The sequence below is a fragment of the Stegastes partitus genome, unplaced genomic scaffold (assembly GCF_000690725.1).
Source record: "Stegastes partitus isolate 25-593 unplaced genomic scaffold, Stegastes_partitus-1.0.2 Scaffold1962, whole genome shotgun sequence".
NCBI lineage: Eukaryota > Metazoa > Chordata > Actinopteri > Pomacentridae > Stegastes > Stegastes partitus.
In genome coordinates, this window is record NW_007579693.1 from 16,192 (window position 1) to 39,753 (window position 23,562).

The 23,562-nt window shown below is 41.4% G+C and overlaps 1 protein-coding gene across 1 annotated transcript; it reads left to right on the top strand.

Moving 5' to 3' along the window:
- Positions 1–625: 625 nt before the first annotated feature.
- On the top strand, positions 626–19,858 carry LOC103373360 (forkhead box protein O1-A-like). Its single transcript, XM_008303232.1, has 4 exons — positions 626–1,880; positions 14,633–14,824; positions 14,982–16,231; positions 16,326–19,858. Exons 1-3 carry the CDS (start codon positions 1,299–1,301, stop codon positions 16,182–16,184), a joined length of 1,977 nt encoding a protein of 658 aa, XP_008301454.1. The 5' UTR covers positions 626–1,298; the 3' UTR covers positions 16,185–16,231; positions 16,326–19,858.
- The last annotated feature ends 3,704 nt before the right edge of the window (positions 19,859–23,562 follow it).

Below are 23,562 nucleotides of genomic sequence, written 5' to 3' on the forward strand. Positions count from 1 at the left end.
CTGCAGTGGAGATTCCTGACTCAGAGTATGAGAAATAACGAACTAAAGGAAAACACCATTAAAGATGGGTATTATAGTTTAAATGTACACATGCAAATGAACAAAGTGTAGCAAAATAAACATTTTGAATGTTTTCTCTCTCAAAATATCCCCAAATCTGAAAATTGACCAGTGCATGAAAAACCAACAACCCTGTAACACATCACGATAAAGTGGTGTCCTAACAATTTGTGAAGTTATGTCAGTGTTTTAGATGTTAAAATCATAAGTAGCAGAGGGGGAAATGTGTTGAACCGTTTATTAAAATAGGATAAATGCCCAACTACAAAAAAACTACCATGTCACCTTTTGAAAATAAAACACCTGATGACTTCACTATGAAGCCAACAAGGGACAGATTTTAGAGAGAACACAAACAGTTCTTGGTCAGGTGTCTCTTGAAGCAGCAGGGGGAGTCTACATTTCCCCTGCCCTCATGGTGCATTCAAGTGCTCTCAAAACGTGTACGAGAAGTAAAAGACAAGAATTTCTCATGCTAGAGTTGAACAAAATATGTTGAGGTTGTGGCACGGAGTTAGAAAAGATAAACAGCAATAACGACATGTTTCTCTTATTATATGGGTAGAATCTGGAGGTGTATGATAACTTTAATGAAACACTTTTTAAATTTCTGCCTAGATGGCTGTCATTAAATACATCATACCAGCTCTTTGCACTGTAAATCATGGCACAAAAATCTTTAATTTATAGTTTCTTGAGTCTACACAGCTCTTAATAACAATGAACATAACAAGTTGCTCTGGTAACTAACTGATAAATTCCTAACTAATTAGTCAGTTGAATTATACAAGAGTTAAAGCAATAAATTGCTTCAATAATACACACTTTAACTCCAATAGTGTCCATTCGTGCGCTATATTAACCACAGACTATATATTACACAGCCTATGATATTAACCGAACTTGACTTGAATGCACTTGTCAGCTTGTGACACTCAAAGCGCGGAGTCTGTGAGCGGTCCGTGAAGGCAGCACCACACTAGTCCGTCCTGACAGAGCGGCACTCTTGAGAGTTGCAACTAACCGCTGCAGGATGGTGTGAACTTCACAGGAGATCTGAAACCAAACATTTCTGTCATTTAAACTGCAAACCTCTCTCGTCTTGTGCGGCTTCACTTCTGGGACCTGGCGTTTGAACGCATCATCTTATTCTAATTCTTTTTGCAACTGAGTGACTTTTCTTCACTACTTATTATTATTATTTGTTTTTATGTGAGTGTCTATGGTTGGACCCTGACATGGCTGAGGTACCGCCACCGCAGGCACAGCCGGTCGAAATAGACCCGGACTTCGAGCCTCTCTCCCGGCCGCGCTCCTGCACCTGGCCGCTGCCCCGACCGGAGCTCATCGACCCGGCCAGCTCCAACACCTCCTCCCCGGCGCCGTCAGTGCAGCAGGAGCCCGGAGGAGGAAACATTATCAGCAACCTCGGCTTGTTGGAGGAAGACTATGAAGAGTACGCAGAGCAGAAAGCACCCTGCAGCGTGTTTCAGTGTCGGGATGGAAACTGCGTGCATCTGCATCACCAGCAGCACCACCACCACCTCCAGCAGCAGCAGCAGCAGCAGCTGCACGGTCCGCAGCCTCAGCAACAGGTGCCTCCTCCCGGGGTGCCACCTCTGGGTGGCTCCGGCCAGAGGAAGAGCAGCTCGTCCCGCCGTAACGCCTGGGGGAACATGTCGTACGCTGACCTGATTACCAAGGCGATAGACAGCTCGCCTGAAAAGAGGCTGACACTGTCTCAGATTTACGACTGGATGGTGAAGAGTGTGCCTTACTTCAAGGACAAGGGAGACAGCAACAGCTCCGCGGGCTGGAAGGTGAGTGTGTGTCTGCGTGCAAGCATCTGGTAGTGAGGAGGAACCTGAGACGCTCTGATGACTTCTGTAACACTTTGCACTGCAAGAACCAAACCTCAAACCCCAGAGCAAAACACAGTTTATGGGAAACAACTAGCGACTGCTTTGTTATATGCTGAATGTGTCATTCAGTTTGCAGCACACCTGGATGATACAGAAGAGTGTTACTGAAGCTCCGTGTGCTCAACTTGATCATTTCTATGTGCATAAAATGGAAAAGTGCAGCTACCAGCAGACAAACAGTTTTTATGCAACTTATTCTCACTGCATTGATGCAACTTTCACCTTTTTTTGCACATTAAGGAGAGCACACAGGCCAAAGCTCAATAATAATACATTTAATTTTAATTTTATTTTAAAGCATATTTCAAAACTAGAATTACAAGGTACTTTAAAAAAAAAATTAAAGATTGAGCAGATTTGTTTTGCTTCTGTAGTCCTGCTTAAAAATTCAGCAAAAAAGAAAAAAAAATACATCTAATTCCTTCTATCTCTGCGTGATACTGTTTTATCATATGGAATACAGGGATTATTAGGCTTTTTTTCAAGACACGTTATTGTTTTAGAATTAATTGATTTAATATGTTCAGAGTAACACTTGTGTTTGCCGGCTATCCACTAAGTGATGCCACACAAAGTTCTTTGTTCCCAGCAGCCAAATAAGTGATGACTGATCCGCAGAGAGAAAAGCACTTACCTAGCTACTGACGTATATGTTCTTAAGTATGAATTTATCCTTTAATCCCATTTGGACCACTTGGTTTGGGGGAGAGATTATGCAGTAAGCAGTGCTGTGTCCACTCATCATGTCCGGCAAGTACTTGGTTTTGCAGAATCAACTTAAACTTGTCACCTTCACCAGAGTTGCTCCAGTCAGGGATCTGCAGATACCACTCTGAACCGAGTTTGAAACTTTAATTTCATGTAGATAAGACATAGTCAGATGTCAATAAAAGGACATGATGCATTGTCCTTTCAACAAGGAGACTGATGAACATATTTTTCTTGTGCATGGAGGTTCAAAATGTAGTTTTTGCTCTGTCCGCGAAGGCGGTTTCAGAAGTGTTCAACGGGTTCGTTTTAAAATGGGCTGCTGAACTCTGAACCTTTGAAGTTCTGGAGTGGTTTCCTCTCTCAGTGGCAGCACACGCCTCTCTGCTGTGTCAGAGAGGAAACGTACAGCGGGAGAGCAGCAGAGGACCAGCCAGCCCATCTGACTGTAAACATCCCAAACATGTACCTGAGAATATTTCTCTCTCTGTTTAACTCTTAAATAGAACACTGCAAAAAAAAAAAAATGATTGGACTAGTTTAGAAACAGCTGCCTTCCAGAAGCTGTAACAAATAACCTTCAGCTTTATTGCATGTCTGTCAACTGTAGGGCTGCAGCTAAGTGTTATTTTTTATTGTTGATTAATCAATTAGTTCTGTAAAATGTTATAAAATGGTGGAAAATGTTGATCAGTGTTTCCCAAAGGTGAAGATTTTCTCCAGAAACCCAAAGATACTCAGTTTATCATCATAGAGGAGCAAATAAACCAGAAAATATTTACATTTAGGAAACTGAAATCAGAGAATTTAAATTTGATTTCTTAAAAAATTACCGCAACCAAATATTTGACCTTCACAATAGTTGGCGATTAATTTAGTGGGTGACAACTAATTGATCCACTGTAGCTCTACTGTCAAGTAGATGTTTGAGAACAAGGCTTGGCTGAGTGATGGCTGACATCTACCTTGATTGAGGAGAATAAAAATGGAGGGATGCTTTGTAAGTCAGCACACATCTCACATACACCTTTAAATATTCCCGAGCAGACCTATGTGGGAGCAGTCTAGCCTGCATGACCACAAAACTTACTCACACATGCAAGCATTTCCACAGTCATGGAAAACCCTCCTGCAATTTGAAATCTGCGTTTGCTTGCCCTGGAAATATTTAGCACAAAGGACAAGTTGTAAAAACATTTGCTTAATGCCTGCACAAACATGCTAATCCAGGTTCTAATACTGTCTGGCCCGGTGAGGAAGTCACTCAGCCGTGAGGGATGGACACGACCTGAGAATAAAAGCAGACAAAGCCAAAGGTGGAGGAACAGAAGAGGCACATTGAGACCTGCACGCTCAAACATAATCTCAGTCAAATTCATATTTCAGCTCTGCGGCCCTTCCTGTAACCCCTGCATTCTCATGAGGCGTAATTTCAAAGTTGTCAGGAAATGCCTTTGGAAAACCTCAATCAAATATAGTTCCCATTGTTTAACACCCCCACGTGAAGAGAGCTTGATCACAGCTTATATTGTGACTTATGGCTCTGCTGGACCTCCTTTTCCTCCTCGTTCTTACTTCTGAACCTACACTTTCTTAAATGCACTGGTCGGTGGGAATGCACACAGTTTTGTAAAAAAAGGGAAGCAGCGTGGCGTAAACTGTCCAGTGCTTCCCCGACAATAACAGGAGGCGACACAAACAGCTCAATCAGTGTTGGGGAGTGTGTCGGAGGGGAAGGGGCTGGGAGAAGGGGATGCTGGGATCGACGTCAAACATCCTCCATTCCTGAGTTGTGCGCTCATATCTTTGTGTCCCTGTCTTCTAGAGTTTCCTCAGCGGATGCTACAGCTTGGAGAAAGGGATCGCTGCTCTTTATCCTATCGCTTCCCTCTGTGCCCTCTCTCAGGCCTTTTGCTGGGGGGGTTTGTGCTTGTTCAAGTGGAGCTCAGGGAGTGAGACCTTATATAACGAGGGGTTAATTTTTTTAAGACCCAAGTTCTGTAAATAACATGCAGGGACACTCGTAGGTCCTTTAATACTCATTTTATCTTACTTTTCAGTCTTAAACTTTGTTTCTTCACCATTCCTTCTCCTTGGAGAACTATAGTGCCGATAAAAAAGTATGCAAACCCCCTGGAGGTTTTCAACATTAAATGATGATCAGTTTAATTTGGCTTTTTTGAATTTATATTGAATTTATAAAAGACTCTGTCATGTCAAAGTGAACACAGATCTCTACAAAGAACTATCAAATGATTACAACTTTTGACAAAGTTTTTAAACTGCATTCACGTCGGCAAACTGCACTCAGACGATTTCCAAAATTTCCAAAAAGACTCTTTCATGTCAAGGGAAAACATATTTCTACCAAGTAATGTAAATAATTAGAAATATAAAATGTAAAATAAATGACTGCACAAGAATACACCCGATTTAAAGCGACGCACCTAATTCAACACAGCTGCAGCCATTTGGTGCTACAAGTCTCAAAGTTAATGACATGGAAGTCATCTGAGTGCAGTGAATGAGTCTCAAGTGTTTGTAGTGTGAAGACTTTGTAAAGACATTTAATTAATTGACATTTCTTCTGAGAACTTTGTTTTCACTTTGACATGAAAGAGTCTTTTTTTTTTTTTTTTGGTAAATTCTTATCAAAAAAGCCAAATTATATTGACCATGATTCAATACTGAAAATCAATAAATGTGGAAAGCTTCCAAAGAGGATGAATACTTTTTGTAGGCAGTGTTGTGGCTGGTTCAGTTGCACTTCAGCAAAGGAGACACTTTACATTTTCACAAGCGCTTGAACCTTGATTTTCTGCTTCACCCTGCTCCCCCGATAATGACTGACATCAAAATCCTTTTACTTCCTATTTTGTCTAATCATTTGTCCTAATTCAGATGTTAGAAGGCAGGGTGCTGCTGTAGCCACTCTTCACCGTGTGCGCCTAATTGATTTTCATCAAAAACAAAAGCTCCCGCCTGTTTATTCGTTGTATTAAATCAACACATCTCTGCTTCAACCTCTGCATTCCTAAATGCTGGCATGCCCGCCAGGCCTTGGAACCACTGGCTAATAGTTATTTTTACACCTTCCTGTTAAAAAAACACAACAGTCCCCCCACAATGAACTATGATGCATTTCCTGCCCAGTGGATGGAAAACAGTGCCATGTGTTAACATCCCCACCCTGCAAAACATGAGGGTCCGGCCTGGAAAAAAGGGGAGGAATCATTGGGAGAGACCATATTTGGTTTTTGCATCTAATTGTCTGTGAAGTCATTTTTTATTCCATTTCAGTATTCCTGCCACAAATTAAACAAAATCACTGGTCTGTCTCATATGCTCTGCGTCATATCCTGACCTGTATGTTGACTTTTGGATCCACATGCATGTGTGTCCTCCAGTTGTAGTGACAGATAGAGATAAGCCAGGGACCTCATGGTGGGTGGAGGGCGTTGGGTTTGAACCTCAGTGATTACGCCGCTCCACCTAGAAAACTGGAGATGGGTGGAGCGCAGGATGAGGGCGATGCTGCTGCCTCTGCAGCTTCCTGCCTCCCTCTTACCATTTGTTTTCCCTCTAAAAATTGTGCGGCAGCTTTGTGATTGTGATGCCACAACAGAGGGCCCCCCGTCAACTGTGGGGGGGACCAGTTCCCCTGGGATGTTGGTGGGTCTAATAGTGGCAGTGCGCAGCTTGCAACGTACTTTAACTTCTTACTGGTACTACCATTGTTTTTCTCAGTGAAGCGTGACATTAAATAATGGAACAGGAAGCAGCACCCATGAGTTTAACTGGTGCTAAAGCTCTGACGTGTTCATTTGAAAACCTATTCATTTAAGTATTTTATCTACAACTTTTTAAAATTTCTTAGGTGCAGAAAAGGTGTTGGTCAGTCTTGCTTTGCAGACATAAAGAAGTTTGTGATATTTACTATATGTCCCAGTGCTTTGTGGATTAATATCTGTCCAGATTTGGTTGCAGAATGCACAACTGTCTGTTGTAAAGCGGTTTATCTCACTATGTCATCTAGCCTTGGTGTCAAAATAGTCCATACACTACAAACCCAGAGCCTGTTGATCTGACTGTCTGGTGCCTGATGTTTGCACTGGAACCTCATGACATTGAACACTGAAACCATTTATTCAGGATGAGCTGAGTGACACAGTGGAAAAGCTCACTATGACTCCATTTGAACAACACCGCTAAGATAACGATGAAAATGGCCACTAGTGGAACTGCAGAGTTAGCAAAACTGAAACTGTGCTGCAGCAGGTTTGAGTGCAAATGCGGTGAAAATCTTTCATGAAAGAAATGTGTGTGGATGATAGCATCATGAATAAAATAACTCCTCCAGTGGTTTCAGCTGCAGACTGAAGCCATTGATCCAGTATCCTCAAGTATCTCACGAAATAAGGCCAATGAGGACCATTTAACCTACATAGTATTAACTATTTAAACTAAGGTTATGCCAGTATTATGGAGATTAAAGGCAAATTCCACTAGAAGTAAAAACTTTCTCTTGAGAACATTAAAGTTCAGATCAGAATATTGCAACATCTATTGGATGACGACACAGATGCTTCTTAGACAATGGATTACAATAACCATTTAAATCCTCTGGTGGCAACATGAGGCTTAAACTTGTAGTTTTAAGAGGAACGTTTCTTTTACTATTGGATGTATGGCCCATTGACTGTCTATTAAGGTAAACAAGCCCTCTGTGATATCCCCCACGCATTCTTAAGCATCAGTTTGGAAGCTCCTCCAAAACATCTCATTTCTGCATAACTCTGTGCAGGTTTTGCAAGTTAGCCGGACACCCATTCGTTCCTATGGTAAACTCTGTGACCTCTAATGTGTGTGAGAAACTCCTTCTTCCCTTTTTCTGCTCTGGAAATTACTTCAAGTATATCCAAAAAAAAAAAAAGAAGATTTCGCAGTAGATTATGAAGTAACCATACTATAGGGCGGGAAGTTGGAAAAACAAATGTGCTAATATGTTAACAGGATATTCAGTTGCCAGAAGAAGCTGCTTTTTTAGCCATAGACTGTCCTGGCGTTGCCCATCTGTCATTAAAAGTGTCTATGCCGTTAATTATGCAGAACTTTAAGTCTTAATACATTTCAAACAGGAAAGTTGTATAAAAATGAACCCCCCTGGCAGTCATCATGAATGGGGAAATTAACTATTGAGACTAAAACTGTTTTTGTACCAGGCTGTAAACATATTTATTTCAGCTGTAAAGGTAAACAGTTTAACATGGAGGTTTATTGGGATTGACTGACTTTTAGAGCCAGCCTCTAGTGGTCATTCCAGGAACTGCAGTTTTGGGCACCTTAGCGTTGGTTTAATGTTTTTAGCCCCGGAGGTTGCTGCTAGATTTCCCCATTTACCACCATTAATAAACAAAGGACGATTAAATATTATGATATAAAACCTGGAACTGCACAGAATTTATTATTTTTAATCCACCATTGTTTCTAAACTTTCCAGGAGCATAGAAAACAGCAGAAACACTGATTTGAGCTGCAGACAACGTGAGCACAGGAAGTACATTTCAGTGGAATTAACGCATAGTAATAGATTTTTATTTATTTTCTTAACTTTATCACCTTCACGAAGGTTTTTAATTATTGGTTGCGGATCTGAAAAGAGACAATAGCTACTAAAAGAAGCAAGAAAAAAAACGCCAGCTATTTGTCTTGGGATCACAAGGTTAAAAAGGGAGGCCTGCCCTGAACTTAAGAGGCCCACTAAGAGCTTTAAGTAACCCCATGAAGAAAGGGAGGCTTGGGGCAGGGGCTTTCAAAGAGGAGCGACCGTGGTTTGAGGGAAGGAGGGGAGCAATCAGCTGACTGGCTGGCTGGGGGTTGAGGCCTGTGTACAGTCTGCTGTCTACACGTGTGAGTCTGTGGAATCTGTGGCATGTGGATCTTTGCATTGTCCTCTAGCCTGCGCAGGATAATAATCCCCCTCTATAGTTCACAAAAAGAACTTGGCCTCAAACCCATTATGCAAAATATAAAGGACACGGGGGCGTGGGGGGAGGAGGCAGAGGAAAGGCAAAGAAATATGGTGTGAAGAAAAAGAAACAGGATCAAAAGTTATTGAGATTAGTGTCCAATCCAGTACAAACACAAGTTGGCCTTTTTACCCCTTAAAGTGTGTAAAGAATGTGTGTCACTCTTTAAGATTAGGCTGAGAACAATCAGAGCTCAGGTTTTTAATCACCCTGGTATTTCGACATATTTAAGTATGATTTAACAATGTGTTGTTTTTTTAACCTGAGGATATCACTACTCTCATTTGCCCTTTTCCTTGTTTATCTAAAAGCTGAACCCCGAACACAAAGCTCTCCATTCCTTTTCATAAACCCACTTTGAAGCCACTGCAGAAGTAGGTCACTCAGTGTGTGTTAATGAAGTAGTCTGCATTGTGCCCGCAGCCATGAAGAGGCGACCTGCTCTCTCCACACCGAGCTGCAGGGCTCTTCTTCTTCTTCTTCTTCTTCCTCTGCTGCAGCCGTCCTCGCCTTTTTGCCGCCCCGTAACCGAAAACTCAGGTCCCACGCTCGTTTTCAACTTCGCTCACGCATGCTGGGTCAGAGGAGAAAAGGGGGGAGGGGTGCACAGGAAGACACTGTCAGGAAGTGGCTTGTCCTTTTACTGTAATCTCTGCAAGTGCTGTACTTTCTTATTCTCATAGTTACACCAGATATACGGCTGCTTTGTAGTGATAGCTACACCATCACTGAAAACAGCGCTGATTTCGGCATATTTTCACTCTGAAGTGAACTGAAGAAGCAGCACGTTGACCTCACACATGCATCATGTCTCACAAGAATAACTGGTTATTTGACTTTTTTTTAAAGCAAATTATGTTTGACTGCTTGCTTTTCTTGTAAAAAAAGATTACACAAGAATTGTCACATTTTCAGCTTTCTGTCCTTGAACTACTTTGTTTGAGAACCAGACACATTTAATCTTAAAATCATACTAATTCATCAAAAGCACTTTTATCTCCATCTTTCATTTAAAATGTCAGCAAAAATTAATTGTTTGTTCCAACCAGATTCTACAAGAAAACAAAAAAATCTGCACTCCTTACTGCAGCCATGATTCCATCAGCAACCCACAAATACGTGACAAAAATTATAGGACTTTGATATGTATAATATGTGGAGTTGTCATTTTATTTGCATTATTGGTGCCACCAGTTGGAAACATGCTGTACATGTTGATTCCAGGTATTTTCAACACATGTGAAAAGTTTCACAGACTGAAGTTGAGTTGTTTTATGGCATGCACTTGTTACATCATGCTGTACTAATAATCACTGGTAGTATGATGCTGAGTTCAGACATGTCACTTAGTCTTAGCAGGAAGCCACTCTGTGCACTGACATGGTGAGCTATACAGTCAACCAGTTAGCAGAAGTCAGCATTTATTTCCTACGTGGCTGAGGACCCAGTCAGCACGTGGGTGGTCAACAAACTGGTCAAGAAGTTTGCCTTTTTGTGGTTACTGGCAGCCGCAGGGATTACTTCCTTGTTTCACTGTTAATGTGATTTTGAAGCATGGACAATTGTTCCAAGTATTTCCTCATTCTGTGCAACTTTTGTCTAAAAGCCCTTGGGCAGAAGTAACACAAAGACAATGCTTTGAGTGCAGTTGCACCCAGTCGCCGGGGTCAATGAGGTAACATGATTAGACGCAGGACAATAATAAAGGATATGCAACACAAAATCACTCAAGAACAGATAGAATGTAAAACTATGTACCTTAAAGGTCTTTAAAAGTCTTAAGATAATAAAAATCTCACGTGCCCATTGACTCTTCCTTTGAATTGTCAGCTCATAAGACTGCAGAGTTCAGTTGGTTCAGTTGGTTCATTTTACCATGACTGGTTTTAGTCCTCTTCTAACAGGCTGCTTCAGTGTCTGTAGCGTAAAAGCAGCTGAGCTTCTGCTGCCAACGTCAGGAAGCAGGTTCTCTCTGTGTCTGTAATTGACAGTATAGAGGTAAACATCAGTCAACACTGATGTGAATAAGATGTGTAGGACCAGGACTTTCTGTTGTTCTAACTTTCTCTCTGAGCGATCATTTAACATGGAAATATCACAGAATTGGGAATTCAGCTGCACTGACATACAGTGTATGTGAGCACAGTGCGCAGGAAGGAAGACAAAAGATGTAAAAACTGGTAGAGTTTACTTCTCACTGAAGCAGGGATGGTAGACGTAATTGCAATGTAAAGTAAAGAACTGGTTTGCTGCCTTTTTCCTAAATTGTTCTACGTTTTAGCATATCACTTCATGAACATTTTAATAAACCCATTGTGTTTTCCTTTGTTTTTACTCCATGCTAAAACACTGTGTAACATTAGCACAAGTATAGATGAGTACATATGTGTAGGTTTGTAATATAGAATAGGTGTGTGTATATATATATATATATATATAGAGAGAGAGTATATGTAAAGGTTGCAAACCTGAGCTAACTTTAGACACCATTAACTACCAGACCAAAGCAGACTTTAGCAACAAACGCTCCGTGTACTTTAATTTGCATTTACACCTCATCTATAAGAGGAAAAGTTATGTTTAAAGTGTACATAGTCCCACTTATTTTGTGCTATCTGTAGCTGTGTGGGCTCTCTACATGCAGTATGTGCACACTAAAGGTAATTTTTTTCCTCCTTTTAGTTATTCATCACTTGCTAAAGATCAGCCCCATCATTGATACAAAACCGAATTAGTGATTTAAGAGGCAGCTGGCCTCCAGCAGTCGGTCTCCTGGGAGATCCTCGGTCCTGTCTGTGGTTGTGTCTGGTGCTGTATGTAAAATGTTTGGACCAATTGCAAGTGAGGCCACTTTCACTGTGGCTGCACCTGTTGCTGCAACATGGGTCCTGTTTGTTTACTTATCCTGCGACCGTTACTGCAAGCCTCATGCTTCACTACACAAGAAACAGCAGCTGTGTCAATGAGATTGTTTTGAAGTCCAGTAGGAGGAGTCACCGCATGCTGCTGCACTGTGGCCTGAGGATATTGATCACAGACGCTTCACAGACTAGTGGGGTACATTGGTAAGATGGTGGATGATGTTCCAGCATGTATCTGAGCTGGGCATGAGCAGGTGGACTCACAGCAGCTCTGTAGAGAGACAACTGCTCTCTGCTGCCATGCTTTTACAACATGCTTCCTAATGGGGCATTTCTAAGGGCAAACTGAAAATAGGTTTACTCAGAAGTCAGCCCTTCAACATGTCAGGCGCTGACCTAGTACCTATGTCACGTTTAACCTCACATATTCTTCATTGTAGCACAGGTTTGCATCAGATGCTGTTTTGCAAGATATCTTGTCCCAAAGTAGATCGATCAGTCGATTAGTCGTCAACTATTAAATGAATCACCAACCATTTTAATCAGTTTGAGTAATTTTTTAAGAAAAAATCCCTGATTCCAGCTTCTTAAATGTAAAGATTTGCTTGTTTCTTTACTAAAAGCAATTTTTGGATGTCATCTTGTGCTTTGAGAAACACTGATCAACACTTTCTGACATTTTATAGCCTAATCAGCTAATGGATTGCTAAAATAAATCAACAATGAAAATAGTGGCTACTATCCTCAAGTCAAGAGCAGCTAATGGGAAAGGCAAAGAGACATTATATCAAAATATTTTGTGACGCTTAACTCCTGCAGAGGCTTATTACTCAATAGAGCTCCTCTCTTAGATATTTATGTCACTTAAGGGCCTCTTTAATCTGTGTCTGGGAACGTCCCTGATCGCTGAGAAAGGTCAATAGTGAGCAAATACATTTCTTAATGTGTCGCATTCAGATGAGCTGTCTTGGAGCTACAGGTGCAGAGGTTCTGGTACTTCAAAGCCAGTTAGAAATGAAGGCCATGACAATACATTTTATAAAGAAGTTTAGCAACAATAAAACATATAGGCCACCTTGGGTCAGGCTTTCAGAGAAATAATGTGTGAAAGAGGCACCTCCTGAATCAGTGAGCCAAGGGATGTCTTTTGTTCTCTTTGGGCTGAGGTGAGGTCTGTCTCAGACGAGGATTATCCCAGGCTGCGAAGAGAATGCCCCTTTCCAGGGTCCAGTCATGCAGTGCATGATCTATTGTGGGCACTAATCAGACGCTGTAGACATTTGCATATCAGTAGTGATCTCAGCCATGTCTGGGCAAGATGTGTTATTTGGTTAAAGGAATAAAAGGTGCTTTACAGACTGTCTGTGCAGCACTCTGCCAAGATCTCCGGTCCTCCACTAATGACTCATTTCCTTTCTTCAGTTACAATTTGACATCATGTAAAAAGACAAAAAGGTCATGAATCAAGTGAACGCCAGTCAGATTGAGCTTTGCATTTTGTAGCTATGACTATGAGTGCCAACTCCACCTCAAGCCTCTTCAGTGTGTGTGTGTGTGCGCAGGATGTCCTCTGACACCGGAAGCCTCTTTTAAAAGTCAGTGGAAGAGTGGTTGGGGTGGTGTGGTGCGGCAGTCAGGGGCTGTTATGGTGAGCCGCAGAGCAGGTCCGACCCAGCGTGTCACTTCTGATGCTTCTCCTCCTCTCTCTGTTCCTTTTCCATCCAACCTGTTTGCATGTCTCTGTCAGCGCCGGCTGAGGAGCTCGTGTTCAGCACACAGTGAACTCATTGACCCCCAGCTCTGCCGGCAAAAACATCTCACTCTGTCACCCTCCCCATCTTTGCTTCGAACTCCGTAACCTCCCCTGACTTTCTTTTCAGTAAAAGAATTCTCATCTGTGCACAGCCGTCTGCCTTCAGTCCATGCTGACGTACGGTTTTGAGGTTGCAGTGGTGGTTCAGCGCTTTTCTAGGTCGACAGATGTCCAGAAAAAATACTTTAAAATGCTTTGTTGTGTTCCTGCAGTTATTCTGGATTATTCAGCTGTTTAGTTTTTCTTAACGTACATCAATAAACTATTTTTCTTTGAGAACGTATTCATATTAAAATAAGTGATTCAGCAATAACGTTGAATAAGAAGATGTAATTCTGTTAATACAATATGAGTTATGTTCTTGCCAAAAGCAGAGCCTTGACCCAAGACCAGCATTTCAGAGACTCTCTCAGACAATCCATCTATTGTTTTCAATGTGAGTGTCTTTATCTCCATGCTTCTTATATCCCTGTTGGATCCTGTGGTTGAGGACATCTGGCTGTACGAACTGCAGGGAGCTGCTTTGTCGTTCACATGGGTATTTAGGGGAAATTCCCTTCTGGTACATCTTGTGCTGCACTTGAGCCTTTTATTGTGCCCACCATCCAGCTCAGCATGTTGCATATTAGGTCCACAGTTTGTCCAGAGAGACCAGACTGTACAGTATGTCTGTGTCCTGTATGATCGTCTCTCTGACCCTCAACCGACGCTGTTTTTCTTCCTGAAAGAACCGCCGCAGGAGGCGCCGCCGTGTCCTTTTTAGGGTTCATAACATAGCATTAGGGGAAAATGGACTGAATGAGGCTTTAGGTGTACACATGTTAGGATAAATATGACCACATGCAACAAAAAAAAGGAGTGCGTTGGTTAAAATCAAAGCAAATGAGCTCCTTCAGTAGCATAGTTGTCAAAGTCTGAAACACTGGATTTTTATAGACATGTAATGCAGCTGAGAGGATTTTGATTTGTTTTTTTTTTCAATAGTTTGTCTTTTAAACCTAAAATTCTTTTCTTAATGTTCTTTTCATTTTGGAGCAAAGAGAGTAGCGTAGCATTTATTTTCTGTACTTTTTTCACTTCCCTTCAATAAATTCGTGTCTTTGGAGGAACAGATATTTAAAGTGTCAACCAACAAGTTGCCCAAAAATAATCTTTAGAACATCAGTCTCTTTTTAGGTCTCAAGCTTTCACACTGCTGTGATGTTTCTGTGACAAACGATTGGCTCTCTTCCCATTCAGAACTCCATCAGGCACAACTTGTCCCTGCACAGCCGCTTTGTTCGCATACAGAACGAGGGAACAGGAAAAAGCTCCTGGTGGATGCTGAACCCAGAAGGAGGAAAGAATGGAAAGTCGCCTCGACGCAGAGCTGCCTCCATGGACAACAACAATAAGTTCGTCAAGAGCAAAGGAAGGGCCACAAAGAAAAAGGTACAGTGTGTTTCTATAATTAACATCCATAGATATTTCGGCCACGTGTTTTTTCGTTTCCAAATCTGCTGACCCAAGATATGCTTTAGTGATTGTTAATAATACACTGGTGGTGTTATGTCAGCCTGTTAGAGCTTTTTATGTTTTCTATCCCTAGATGGCTCTACAGGAAGGGGTTGAGGGAGGAGCAGGCAGCCCTGGATCCCAGTACGCTAACTGGCTGGGGAGTCCAAACTCCCACAGTAACGAGGACTTTGAAGCCTGGAGCTCCTTTAGGACCCGGACCAGCTCTGACGCCAGTACTCTGAGCGGTCGTCGTTCACCTTTCCCCTCTGAGCAGGATGACCTGGGTGAGCCTGATGGCCACATGATGTATCCTGGAGCAGCGAGTACCAAGATAACCTCCACCCTGCCCAGCCTGTCAGAGGTGGCTGGATCCGTGGGCCAGCATGGCTCAGAAATCGTCATGGAGAGTCTGCTGGATAACCTGAACCTGCTGTCTCCTAAGACCCCTCAGCTCGGCTCTGAGTCCACGCATTCCTCAAATGCTGCCATGCTTCAGAGTAGCCCCTACAGCTCCACTGGCCTGACCCCACGGCCACAGCAGGACTACCACAAGTGCATGTACGGCCCGGTGAGGATGAACTCGCTGTCCCCTGTTCCCATGCAGACACTTCCAGAGAACAAGCCGGGCTTTGTGGCTTATGAGAACCAGTATATCTCCCCAGCTGGCCTCCTCAAAGAGCTGCTGACCACAGAGGCAGACACCAGTAGGGACATGATGCCCTCCAGGGATACACTGGTGTCAGAGGTTGGACGGGGAAGTTGCCTAATGCCTGCTTACAGCAGCCAGAGCCATGTGAGGGGTCATAATGGGGTAAAAATGATGAATCCACCTCAGAGTCACCCAGTTCCTCATGTAAACCCACAAGCTATACATAGTCAGGGTCCTGCTGCCTCACGAGACTTGAATAGCTGCAACATGATACCCCTGACGAGTCTGACTAGTCTTTCAGGGGCCCCTCCTCGGATGACTAACCTGAGGACGTGCATGCAGGTGCCCCGAGGACATCCACCACACAGTCTCGACGTCTCAGCGAGCTACAGCAGTAGCAGCAGCGGCAGCAGCAGCAGTTACAGGGAACTGAACTCAGTTCACCCACACGGTCATCATCAGGAGCGGCTGCCCAGTGACCTGGACAGCGTGTCCATCGAGAGGTTCGAGTGTGACCTGGAGTCCGTCCTCCATGACACCCTCATGGACGGCGGGGCGCTGGACTTTAATTTTGACCCCGCAGCCGGCCCTCATGGGTTTTCTCAGAGGGTGAAGACGACCACACACAGCTGGGTGTCAGGCTAGGACACCTGGTGCATCTCAAGCTGGTGAAACTGACAATTAGTCCGGCAGTAAGTACATACAATATACATATCAAAACTGCAACATATTCAGTGTCCTCCGAAGGTTTCTTATCTTTGTGCTTTTTTTCGGTCTCCATCACAGGTTTTTCCCAACATCACTCCACTGCTCACCTTCAGTCAGAGACTGACAATATAAATCCAAAGACGACACCAACACCATCGCTCTCCACAGACCATGTGACACAAAGTTATTTTCAAAAATGTACAACTTGAGTTGCACAGTCATGTTAATACTTTACTTTAGGAGTAAAAGGAAGAAGTTTATCATTCAGATCCTGATGCTGAAATAGGACAGAACATACCAGCACAGAGACAAACCTGCATTAGCCTTGTTTACAACTGTCTGCTAAAAACTGGAAATATGCATTTTATTTTTAATTGCTGAGTCATGGCAGATAAAAATATATATTATAGTAGATTGCACAAAGCAGACCACACTGTCTGGGTGACAACAAAGAGACCTTAAATAACCTCTCTAAATGTATGATTTGTGGTCAGTCTGACATTTGGCCAACGCTGTACCTTTCATTTTAGAACTGTATTTTGCAGCAGTCAGTTGTCCCTCCTGTGGAACTTTGAGCTTGCCACATTCAGGTGAAAGAAGCCAGTATACTGTCAGGGTAGGGATCAGAGAGTACACAATACGATAATATCATAATAATAACGGTATCACAATACAGTGATTTTGTTTAGTACATTGCAAGAAAGTCTTCAGCAACACATCAGGATATCTGTGTAACTGAAGATGAGAAAACACCCCTAAAAAGGCAAAAAGCAGGAATTACAAATGTATTCACTGCATTGTAGTGTCAGTTCAGTTATTTGCTCTCTGACTTGTTTCTCCCCACTTTCTGGCATTTGAAGTTTTCACTTTATTGAACATTAGCTAACTTCAGCTCACTTCACCGTCATTCTTTTTGGAAGCACCACCATGAGCAGCCATGAAATAGTTAGTTATGGAAATCTGTTTAGGGTTAACTCATCAAGCAGTGGGATTTGGTCCAGTGTTTAAATTGTAAACAGAATTTGAAAATGGCTTTTAAATCTTAAGAGGTCTTGATAGTGTGTTTCAGCAAACTAAATGTCTGTCAGAGGTGATGTTCTATGTGATCAGTGAGAAATTTCATCTTACAAAGCTTAGGTTTACATTTAGAAGGCCTTTTGATCACACACTTTAGTGAAATAATCAGGCTGAAACTGAAACCATATAAAGTGGTCTATCATCTGCATAGAGAGGCATATTACCTTTACTGAAATAGTAAACTTAATACCCAAGAAGACATGGAGTGTGACAACAAGCTATGTGCATGAATTTACAACAACAGATCGCAAATTATGAATGAAATAACAGTAAATTCTGAAAATATTCTCATTCGCATACACACAGTTCAGATGTTTATAGTCAGACGTGGCGGTACAGTGCCAGAAAATGCAGCTCTCCAGTGGAATATCAGCCATATCTCCTCCTTTGAACCTCCATCAGACGTCCTTAGAGGCCCCGAAATGATTTCAATCTCTGACTAAAATGAACTCATCAATCATATACTGTATGAAGGTATTTATTTATGTTTTTACTTTGTTGTTGCTGGATGATTCATGCTTTGTACTTTGTAAGCTTCTAAAAGTATATGCACTTGCTGTGTACAATGTATGCACTGTTCTGAAGTTACTGTTTGTTTTTTCTTTTACATAAAACTAATTTCTAAGAAGGACATTACAGATACAGTAGAGATGTTGCCTTCCAAGAACAGTTTACTGAAAGGGTTAGGGTTAGGGTTTTATATTGATCTCAATCATTGAAAATCCCCTTTGTGAATATTCTTAGTTACGTTTAGGGTTGTTTAGGAAATGTGGGTGTTTGGGAACACCTGTGAAGAATAATGTTACTCAAGTTATTTGCCCTTTTTGAACTTTTTAGAGTAGTTGTGAAAATATTTTAGCTCAAGTCAAGGATGACATGAACCTCTGTAAATTCTAGAACGGAAATCTTTCCAAAATCATATCGGATAAACTAGTATGTGAAATACATCATGGCTTTCAGGGGACTGGTATTTTTCATTTTTGATGGTCAGAAATACATGTATGCTATTTATAAAACAGTTGATTTAGCTTTTATTTATCGTTATTCCTATTAATATGAATCATAGAAAAAACAGATGAAAAGCAGCCGATGCTGTCTGTTTTAGGCACCATGAAGGGTAAGGTTTGCTCTTCCGTTTTGTTGTATGAGGGTTGTAAGAATCCTATACTGATAATTTTACGAATGACCCGTGATGATAACGATAAAGGAAAGTAGAAATGCATGGTAGAAATAGTCAATAGTTTAGAACCCCTCCCCCCAAAAATTCTCAAATCATGTTTTTAGAGGAGCTCGTGTCCTATTCAGAAAAAAATACGCCATCAGTTTGAAATCAAAACTGTTTTCATCACTTTCCGATAAAGGGATGTTTTGGAGAAACGGGGGATTTTCACCTGACTTATGCCATGAGAGCAGATGCGAATGGAAACGCTGATGGTGAGAGCCTGAGCTGACTGGAAATAGATGATGGTCTGTTAAGTGTAACCAACATAGCAAAGGGTTTGCTTGCGATTTACCTCTAAGCAGCTACGGTTGTTACGCACCAAAGACGTATTCACTCTACCAAACACATTCAGAGACGGTGTGCTAATTCACTGTGCCTACACATCTCAGATTTATAATGTTGTACATATTATTTTCTGCCGTAATACATTTTTGTATGTGAGTTCTGAAGGCCTTGTTACTCGTCGTCGTGCTGAAACATTATACTGTATGTATGACTGTGTTAGACATGGATGTTTACATATCTCAGTCCAAACTATATCAATAAATATATGAACACTCATACCTCAAAATATTTTACCTCTGAAGTGTTGAAGGGATCTTTCCTGCCATTTTCCTCAGTGAGTAATGTATTGATTTTGTCTTTAATTCTGACATATGATTTGTACATATTATTTTTTGTCTTTTTCATATTTGGTTAATGTTGAAACCAGTGATATTTGGACCTATTCAGAGCGACGCTCCATCTGTATTTACCTTTCTAATGTTTTCTTGTGCTTGAGGATTATAGCCATTAGAATATAGTAAATGTTACATGACAGCAGAGTAAATGATTTTAAGTCAATCGTGAATTTGTGTGAAATTGTATATTTTGAAAGACTTTTTTTTTAAAAAAAAGAAAGAAATGTCTCCTCATTTGTCATCTGACTAAACTCATTGAAAGGCATTCTGTAAAAAGAATTGAATTATGTTGTGGTATAAAAGCACTACTTCTCTAGTTACTGAACTGTAATGAAGACAAATATGTGACGGGACCATTTTGACGTATAGTTATCTTGCACAAATAGGATTTAGTTGAGAAGTGCTTGAGCCTGTTGCATTTCATTAGGAAAAAGAAAGTATATGGCATTTTTATACGTAGCCTCTAACATTACACAAATGATGAGACACAATCATGTGCAAACTTTTTCAGGAAATACAGACTTATGTTGTCTTTGATACCCACGTCCAGGCGTTTTTGAACGAATGCAGTTTTTCTATATATCCTGTTGAATGCATAAATCGTCATTTGCAATTAAAGGACATAAACAAAACTGAAGTTGTGTATTTTTGGGGGGTTTGCTGACAAATGTTCCTTCACTTTTCAGTGTTACTACAACACAATATTTTGTAAGTTGTCTTCAGATCTCCCTAAAAAGGGTTTTCTTCAGAAATGCACCACAAAGTACAGACAAGTGAGAAATTAGAAGTAACACCTTAACTCCTAACCCCTACACTGAGGCAATGTGTTGCCCCTGTTATACTGTGGGGGCATTTTGTTAGCATGTTTGGGTCTCTGAAAACCAATACAAAGTTGTTCTGAGTTTTATTAATCCATCCTGATGGGAGTGGTCTGTAGAAGGCACGAGGGCTCACTGAATGGTTTCATCAAGATAATGTGAAACCATGTGGCTTCCGCGGTAACCAGACCTCAACCCAACTGAACATCTTTTGGAAATTTTAGACCAACGTGTTTGAGAGCTCTCTCCATCAAAACACCGAATGATGGAAAATCTTTTAGAGCAATGATGTTCATCCCTCCAGAAGAGTTCCAGAGGAAATAATGCTAAGCTTTATTGAAGCTTCTTTTGGTGGCACAACACCTGACAAAGACACTTTATGGGGGTTTTTCCCTTTATTTGTCACTCACCTGCATGTCAGCATGGTGTTGGACCACTGATGTATGGTTATTTTCATAAGATACAATAAATTCTGCCATTTTTTTTACACTTAGAGACAGACAACCAAGCACACTCACATTCACACCTACAGACAATTTAGAATCACCAGTTAACCTCAACATGTTTTTGGACTGTGGGAGGAAGCTGGAGAACCCGGAGAGAACCCACGCTGCATGGAAAGAACATGCAAACTCCACGCAGAAAGATCCTGGGTGTCCTCACCGGGATGCGAACCGGGGATTTTCTAGCTGCCAGTGTGAACCACTGAGCCACCTTGCAGCCCTCTAAAATATGTAACATATGTAACATGTCCATATGGTGGTTTTTAGTGTTTCCACCTTGAACCTGCAGTGTACTAATGACGGTCTCAAACATACAGATTCAGACTTTCAGGGTTTCCTACGTAACAATCCAAGAAATCAGTTCTGTTTACTTGCAGGGTGGAGCTTTCTGTGCCATGATTCTGCTGATCTTGTATGGCTGTATTACTCTAACATTAGAACTTGCCGTTGTATAGCACAGAGTAGTTCTACAGTGTTAGAGTTAAAGTAGGTGAGCTGGTGTGCTTGAGGGTGGGCGGAGAAAGAGGCAGGGACTTCTTAAATCTCCACATTTTAGAGAAGACAATCATGTAGAGGTAAATCTAAGCTTTATAAAGGCATGAAAGGATTATTTTCATGGGGAAAAAAGTCCAAATATATCATTTTTGATACATAGAGGCGAGTTTTGGAGGTTTAATTAACGACTAATGGCTAAAAAGTTAGTTGTTGTTGTTGTTGTTGTAATTTGACATCAACCCCTATTTCAGTCTTCAGAGTCTTTGGCGAGTTCTTTGCTGTATTGTTTAGTAGGTTTCTGAGGAAAGCAACACCGTACCTTTTAAAAATAAACTTGACCTTCCGTGACTTGAAGTTCTTAATCACATCCAGAACATTGAAAGCAGTGATTCAGATTGTGAGGAATGAGGCTCGTGCAGGATGGACACCCGTCATTAAGCACACATGCTGCCCACCTGCTTCTACCCAGACTCTCCGAGGTCACGTCAGGTCACACAGATCACCAAGTGCTTCGGTTCAGGGTCACTTGTGCTGTTTTTTTGTGATGTGAAACAACAAAACAACAGATTGCACATATGAAGGATGCCTATGTTCTTCTGTTGTCCTTGAACAACCCTAATCTTTTTCTCCTGATGTGTGAGACGGCTATGAGTCACGCAGCCACGATAGTTCACTGCAGGCTTCAATAAGTGTATCAATCAGGAAGCCAGAATTAACACCACGATCACTACCAGCGATAGACTCATCACTCTTACTCTGCTTGACTTCTGTTAATGATAAGCTCATTAATGCTAAAGATTGGATCAGTGCTGATTGCCTGAACTAGCAAGCATCGTTTACATTCGTAGCCTGAATAAATGGGCTTTCTGCAGTGAGAGCAAACCGCAGAGTCACGCAGCCTTTATCCCAACAGACATCTGAGCATCTCCTCGTGGTAAGCGCAATAAATGAATGAAATGAGCTGTTGTTGATTCACATAATATTAGCTAAAAAGAAATAGTTTCCAGGTTATCAACCCCGGGGCAGAACCACAGTTAAAAGCTATTTTGTTCACCGCAACTTTTGATCACTATCGGAGCACATTTTCATTCCTTCCTTCTGTGACTCATTCAGTCTCCATTTGGGAGTTTAATTCTAGGATATTTAATAGAAAGTGCGCATCAGTGGGGCAGAAAATTAAACATTTCCCAGGTAGTATAATAGGATAACTGTTAGTTGGAATTGAATGAGGCTCTCTTGTGCTTATTAAACATGGCTGTACAACTATGTTCTCGACGCAATAGGATTTCTACCTGTTCCAAAAGGCTACACTCAAAGTTAGAGTGAAAAACTGCTGTCACGCCTCCCTATGTGGCTTTGTAGTGCATGAATCATACAACTGAGCATACTGCTGGACATCTAAGGACAGTGTTCCCATGACGTTATTCACACACAAAGTGACAGAAGCAGTTGCGCGAAGACTAAAAAACATCCTTCATGCTTTCTCGATAATCAGTCGGTGCATGAAGCGGTAATGACTGTTTCGAAACGTTTCAAATTTTGTTGGCTGCAGACATCGATTCTGCAGCCAGAAAGCTTCTGACCAGGCACGCACTTCCTTTGAATCATTGTGAGTCGTTCACAGACCTCACACTAGTCTGTGGGAACCGCGCTGGGTTGAATCACACTGCATTCAACTGGGTGTTAAAGAGCTATTTGTGGGAAACAGAAAGAGAAATTTAGAATGAATTTTTATTCTCATTGATTGGTTTCTTGATCTTCCTCTGTTAAACTTACTTCTACATTGAATCTACACAGATGCTATGCTGTGGCCTACACAAGTGACCTGTACCGCTGTGAGCATGTGTACTGGTGTGTCTGTGTCGCTCTGCACTTACACAACTAAAACAGCATTACAAGTTTCGCCTTGTAGTTCCAACAATGACCTCTGAAACTGAAAGGATAAGATTGAAGTTGAAGCTAATAAATGTTCAATAGCAACCGCAATTACTGCAACACGAAACAGAGATAAGATGTTTGAACTGATTGAGTCTATTTGCAGATTCTTAAAGTGGTAAAAAGTAGAAATCAGGATACAGCTACTGGCAGAATACTGGCTTTTGTGTTTGCATTATCAGCAAACCAGATATATCTGCAGCTTATTGCATGCTACATGTTGTTTTACAGACACATTAAGTTTGTGCAAATCAATATGTTGTTGTACGGTACACTGATATGACGTACCTACAGCATAGATTCAAGTCAAGTTTTACACTACAAATTTAGAAAAAAATGATGTGTTAATTTAATTCTGTTACTTTAATCCTCACATATAACATCATCATTCCCGAAAATCAGTATTTGCCCAAGAAATCCTGCATCAGCCATAGTCTAGTATAAAGCTAAAGTCCTTTGCTCCATATCAGAAATCCACTTTAATAATCATTTAATTTAACAGCTAATGAAAACTCGGGATAATAATGCGGTCCTTGTAAACAACACCCGAAGGCGAAGAAAACAACCACAAGACTTTTAAGGTAC

Excerpts from the sequence above, each read along its gene's own strand:
- LOC103373360 (XM_008303232.1), top strand. The coding sequence starts at position 1,299 with ATGGCTGAGGTACCGCCACCGCAGGCACAGCCGGTCGAAATAGACCCG. Across the intron at positions 1,881-14,632 it reads ACAGCTCCGCGGGCTGGAAG|AACTCCATCAGGCACAACTT; the intron begins GTGAGTGTGTGT and ends CTTCCCATTCAG. Across the intron at positions 14,825-14,981 it reads GAAGGGCCACAAAGAAAAAG|ATGGCTCTACAGGAAGGGGT; the intron begins GTACAGTGTGTT and ends TTCTATCCCTAG.